The sequence below is a fragment of the Anopheles aquasalis genome, chromosome 3 (assembly GCF_943734665.1).
Source record: "Anopheles aquasalis chromosome 3, idAnoAquaMG_Q_19, whole genome shotgun sequence".
Classification (NCBI taxonomy): Eukaryota; Metazoa; Arthropoda; class Insecta; order Diptera; family Culicidae; genus Anopheles; species Anopheles aquasalis.
Window position 1 is genome coordinate 24,704,096 of NC_064878.1, and position 5,000 is coordinate 24,709,095.

Here is a 5,000-nt window from a genome sequence, read left to right on the forward strand (position 1 = left end):
AGCAGAAAGCCGATCGACATGACGGCCAGCTTCTTCTCGGCGTTCGTATACACCGGCACCCAACCCTCGTCGCACTGGTGCACATCATGCTCTTCCAGTCCGAGCAGGAACGGTACCGAGGGCCCACAAAGGTCTATGTCCAGCAATCCGACCTGTGAGGGTGATAAAAAAAAGTGACACTCGTGCTGATAAGGAGATGATACTCGTACCTTGTGATCGGCTTCCGCGAGCGCTAGCGCTAGTTGTGTGCTTACGGTCGACTTTCCGACTCCACCCTTACCGGAGAGCACCAGAATAATGTGTTTCACTTTGTCCAACATTGTGCAGGGAAGGGAATTGTGGGAGAACACTTAATTAATGTAGGAAAAACTGAACAATTCGAACGACGATCAGCGAACTTCGGCCACAGGCAAGGCAAGCGGCAAGTGGGAGGGAACTGTGTGGTGTCTTCTTCTCGATAATACTCTCCGGGCGATGGTCGCGGTGTGTCCTCCAGGAACAGAAAATAAGACCGCCTGTACTTTAACGCGTTTAATAAATAAGTTTCGGACGATTCTTGGGCTGGGTGTAGTTTTGCAAGCGTCTGGAACTTTCCTGGCTTACCAATCCAACGGGATCCAAGACCAGAGTGCAGTTTGTTGGTCTAGAACATGGAATAGAACAGAAATGTGAAGATTTTACCCGTTTTTACAGCGATTTTACGCGGAAAAAGAGGTTTTACGGGCCAATTTAAAACTAATACCAAAATGTAAACACTCATGCAGCATAGATTGTTATCCTTCAAATCCGGTTTTTGCGTTCCTGAAATGAGCCTTCATGACGTTAATTTGAAATATTGAATATGCGTATTTTTCGACCAACTATCGGCACAGTTTGATCGGCTCTGGGACCTGACCGGTTTTCGGTTAAAAACGAAAACCGTCGATTTTCCCAGCCTTTTCACAAGATTTTCTTTCCTCTGCTCCGTCTGAACCCGAATCTTTTTGAGCAACGGATACCTTCCACGCCAACGAATGTAATCTTCCGAAAAGAGATTAATTTCAATGGATTTCCGTTTCTTTATTAACCGGCATGACCGCTAACACATTACGGCTGCTTTTTCTAGAAAGCAAACAGCAGCAGGAAAGCCATCATCAGGCAAAACAGCCCCATGGCCTCCGAGAGCGCAAAGCCCAGAATCGCATACGAGAACAGCTGCTGCTTCAGCGACGGATTTCTGGCGTACCCGATGATCAGCGAACCAAACACGGTTCCAATGCCACCGCCTGTACCGGAGCAACAAGAACACAGGATTAGAACAAAATCAAACAGAATCCTTGCGAGCGATTAGTCTGCTTACCCGATCCAGCGACACCAACGGTGGCAGCTCCTGCACCGATGAACTTAGCGGCCGAATCTATGTCGCGCTTTACCGGCGAGCAATGGAGGTTTCTGGAAGATGCTGGCGACCAGATTCCGACGGTGCTGTTTCCTTCCGGCTGTTTGCGAATCAAGGCGCTACTTGCGAAAAGCTTGGAATAGTCCTTACCGTTCCGGGAAACCTGTTGTCCAAACGATCACATTACATTTTGCTGTGGCTTTTGAGGCCGAAAATGGATCATTGGAAGCAATTTACTCACCAGAAATCCGGTACGCGAAACGCCGGCACGGCCAACCAACGAAACCAACATGGCGGTGAGGTTGCAGGGAAAAGATTCTGGCTACAGAAATGGAAAACGTATTTCAATCGTAATTTCCTCATTTCCACGATGTGGGGCATACACTAAGGGACAAATAATGAAGGAGTAGCGCAGCAAATCAATCGAAATCGTACCTGAAATCCTTATTAAATCCAATCGACGATACAAAATCAACCACCTGTGAACTTCGATTGCAAAATTGTGACGTTTTGACGAGCCGGGAAAAAATCCGAAAAAAAGCAGCTACATTTAAATTTTGCACGGTTACCGTTAGAACCGAAACTTACTCAGCAGGTGGAAGGATAAATTTGTTTTTTTGGTGATTACACTTCACATTAATAAAACGAAAACACGTTGAAGGCTTTTAGTTCAATCTGTTATGTATTTGTTATTTTCCACCGTACACTCCTGGATTTCTTTTTCACCGACGTTAATCTGAGGTTGCTGGTGTGTACATTCCAACGATTATAGTTAACGTTACGTTGAAAAATATTTTCAATATACATTTCCATTTGAAGACGCAGGTAATTTAATTTCTTCTTCGCCTATGTTTAGCCTGCCTTCCACTACATACAGCTTTGCGCCCCTTAACTCTAGTAGACTCGTTTCGTTCGGCATGCCTATTGGTTCAACAAAATACTTTTTTTCATTTGTTTAGTCGTACATACAGCTATATAAAACGGCACCATCGTACCGCACAACGACAGTCTGCTAAGGTTCGGAAGGGCAAGTTCCTTCACACGATTAGGTGTAGTTTGCTGCAACGTCTAAAATGGTACGTAAACCGCGCTCCTAAACACTCTACACATCTAAGCTCTAGCGAAAAACTAAGGTAATAATTTAAATGCTGCTGCCTTGCTCCCAAGCGTTTCGGCAATCATATAATTTCGCTCGAAAGGATGTTTCGTAGTGCAACTTAATACCGAGATGTGGGGGGTTTGAATTGACACAGAGAGAAAGAGAGTTAGCGGAGCATTGAGGTGCGTTAGAAGAATGAAAAAATAAATAAATATTCCTTCCTGGATACTCCACCATTTTATCATCGATCTTTCTCGATCGGTGTCCTGATCCGCGACCGACGTACGTTATTTCCGTTTTCCTGCCTCACGTTGACTACCTTTCATATTTCACCTAACTTGCATCAGATTTTCTAATACCAAACCACGCCTTACCAGTTCCTTAACTAATCTTTCGTCTATATGGTGGGATAGCTTCCGAGATTTGCGTTCATATTCGTTTCGTTTGCCTGTGTTCACTCTCTCTACACTAAGTTCCATTTGTAATTTACCAGTTTTCTCCTCTCGTTCGATGTACAATTCGTCTGCAAAGAGTAATGGACGATGTTGTGACGGTCATAGCTGCTGCTGTTGCTGCTTCGTGTTACCCTCGTGGAGAGGATCATCATCGCTCTTCTTTAAAATCGGTTTGGCTTTTGTCTTTGATACTTTTGCGGTATACATGTGTGTATGACGTGTTAAGCTGATAATACAACATCCTTGTTTTAACTTACTCATTCTTCTCTTAATGTTGCGCATGCATGTCGACCGGTTAGATTTAAGTACTGATTGGTTTCTAACTCCATAATCCGTCCAGTCACTCCCTGCTTTCGTTCAACTGGTGCTGGAGTGCACCTTCCTCCTTTACCTGCCTATGATACACACCTACACGTTTTTAAATACAAATGCTATCAGTCCAACGCAGCTGTTACCCTGGCGAACATGGGTAACTCTAATGTGCCACTATTCGATGTTTAATCCTACACTTGTGCCCTCTTCCATCGCACTCCACCTTTCCAGAGAACGAATGGATCATATCTTTTGCAAATAAAGCTTTAAAAATCGTCACTCCTAGCTTTATACTAACCACTTTCCGTTCACAAACTAAACAATACGTATCGATGAGTTTGCTCGCTGTATTACAGCATGCTAGCCTGCAGTTCTGGATCCCTGGTCCCGGTGTTTGCGGTTCATTCTACATCGTAACCCTACGCTCTAACGTACCAGGGCGGATCTCGGAGTATGGAACGCTTAAGAGGATACAAAATAAATAATGAAAAAAACACACACGCTTTCTATGTACACGCTCTGTTTTGGAAATGGTTCTATGATTGGTTTGTTGTAAATTGGTTGGTACATCGTTGGATCGGCTCGATCGAAGCCCCGCATTCGGTACAGGAAGATAAGACGCTTTTTTCATCGACCTCTGGACCCAGCTGGACCAGTACGTTAACTGCTACTACTACCGGAACTGTTGTTGCCACTGTTACTGGCCGAAGAGGAAGTAGACGAGGAGGTACTGTTGTTGCTGCTCGTACTGCCGGTCGTCGTGTGCATCATTCGCGCCCGGCCAGGAGTCACCAGTTCCACTTTGATGTTGGCCGTAGCCGTCACCTTCGTGTTCTGGTGTTCGCCACCGTGGTGGTGCGTTTCAACGGTCACCTCCGGCTGCAGCACTATACTCTGCAGTTCCGGTGCCTGCTGATGATGATGATGATGGTAGTGTGTGCCCGGATGACCGTAGATTCCTGGCCCAGCATTGCCACCTGCACCGACCCCTCCATTGCCACCGGCACCACCATTACCTGCACCACCGATTGGACCACCACCACCGACATTGCCCACCATGCCGATGTTGGCATGATGATGGTTCGTAATATTCGTCTTCTCGTGGATCGAGGGAATGGATGAGGCGGAACTCTTCCACGATTGCGGTTCTTCGGTGATTGTTGTTAGCGAGGGTTCGTTGTTGAGGTTCACGTTGTTGTGTTTGTGGTGGTGATGCGGTTTCGAGCAATTGCGCGAACACGACGATCGCTTATTGTTCAGAATGATCGGTTTGTTCGAGGACAGCTTGTTGATACGCTTCGGTGGTGGTGATGGGGTCGAGATACGGTTCACGTACTGCAACGGGATCACCTCAGCTCCCGGACCGAACATGCTAAGCAGTATCGGGAAGAAGAACAACCCGTTCACCGCACTGATGACGATCGCAGATAGGAGCAGCCAGAAGAAGTGACGCACGACAAACTCAAAGGACGATGTCGATAGCATGCAGACGGCCAGTACCGATGTCATGACACCGTGCATAATCGGTGCCATCGAATGTTCCATTGCTAAACGCACACGTCGATCGCGATTGCCGATGGATGTTACAAAACCCTGCAGATAACAAAAAAAAAGGGAATTAATGGTAGGAACGAAAATTTAAGTAAAACGCGAACAAATTCAGGCTTAAGGCGACAACTTACCACGCACACGTGCACACTGTAGTTCACACCGAGGCCCACGCTAGCAATCAGTATGACGGCCGGAATGGCGGACA

At 46.3% G+C, this 5,000-nt stretch overlaps 3 protein-coding genes across 4 annotated transcripts in view; all 3 read right to left on the reverse strand.

Moving 5' to 3' along the window:
- Positions 1-747, reverse strand: part of LOC126578978 (cytosolic Fe-S cluster assembly factor NUBP2 homolog) — a 1,303-nt gene extending 556 nt beyond the window's left edge. The window contains exons 1-3 of one of the 2 annotated variants that reach the window (XM_050242132.1): positions 604-747; positions 210-515; positions 1-152 (exon numbers count right to left, since the gene is read on the reverse strand). The exon at positions 1-152 is cut by the window's left edge and continues 556 nt beyond it. In XM_050242132.1, the coding sequence (XP_050098089.1) occupies positions 1-152; positions 210-320 (263 nt within the window). In that variant the 5' untranslated portion in view covers positions 321-515; positions 604-747. Of the gene's footprint in view, positions 153-209; positions 521-603 lie in introns of both variants that reach the window. The other variant, XM_050242131.1, reaches the window with a different exon arrangement.
- Positions 748-1,091: 344 nt separating this feature from the next.
- LOC126575797 (ATP synthase lipid-binding protein, mitochondrial-like) lies at positions 1,092-1,870 on the reverse strand. The gene is made up of 4 exons (XM_050236664.1): positions 1,814-1,870; positions 1,620-1,700; positions 1,340-1,541; positions 1,092-1,265 (listed from the first exon to the last, which is right to left on the reverse strand). Exons 2-4 carry the CDS (start codon positions 1,668-1,670, stop codon positions 1,102-1,104), a joined length of 417 nt encoding a protein of 138 aa, XP_050092621.1. The 5' UTR covers positions 1,671-1,700; positions 1,814-1,870; the 3' UTR covers positions 1,092-1,101.
- A 193-nt stretch (positions 1,871-2,063) lies between these two features.
- LOC126576932 (protein patched) overlaps positions 2,064-5,000 on the reverse strand; it is a 34,213-nt gene continuing 31,276 nt past the window's right edge. Inside the window, exons 5-6 of the mRNA XM_050238250.1 lie at positions 4,927-5,000; positions 2,064-4,837 (exon numbers count right to left, since the gene is read on the reverse strand). The exon at positions 4,927-5,000 is cut by the window's right edge and continues 198 nt beyond it. Coding sequence (XP_050094207.1) covers positions 3,905-4,837; positions 4,927-5,000 — 1,007 coding nt within the window. The 3' untranslated portion in view covers positions 2,064-3,904. The remainder of the gene's footprint in view (positions 4,838-4,926) is intronic.

What these genes read in the sequence shown, in the direction of transcription:
- LOC126575797 (XM_050236664.1), bottom strand. Translation starts at nt 1,670, where the DNA reads ATGTTGGTTTCGTTGGTTGGCCGTGCCGGCGTTTCGCGTACCGGATTT. An exon ending in TTTCGCGTACCGGATTTCTG is followed by an intron (nt 1,542 to 1,619) that starts GTGAGTAAATTG and finishes TTTGGACAACAG; the next exon opens with GTTTCCCGGAACGGTAAGGA. An exon ending in CGTTGGTGTCGCTGGATCGG is followed by an intron (nt 1,266 to 1,339) that starts GTAAGCAGACTA and finishes GCTCCGGTACAG; the next exon opens with GCGGTGGCATTGGAACCGTG.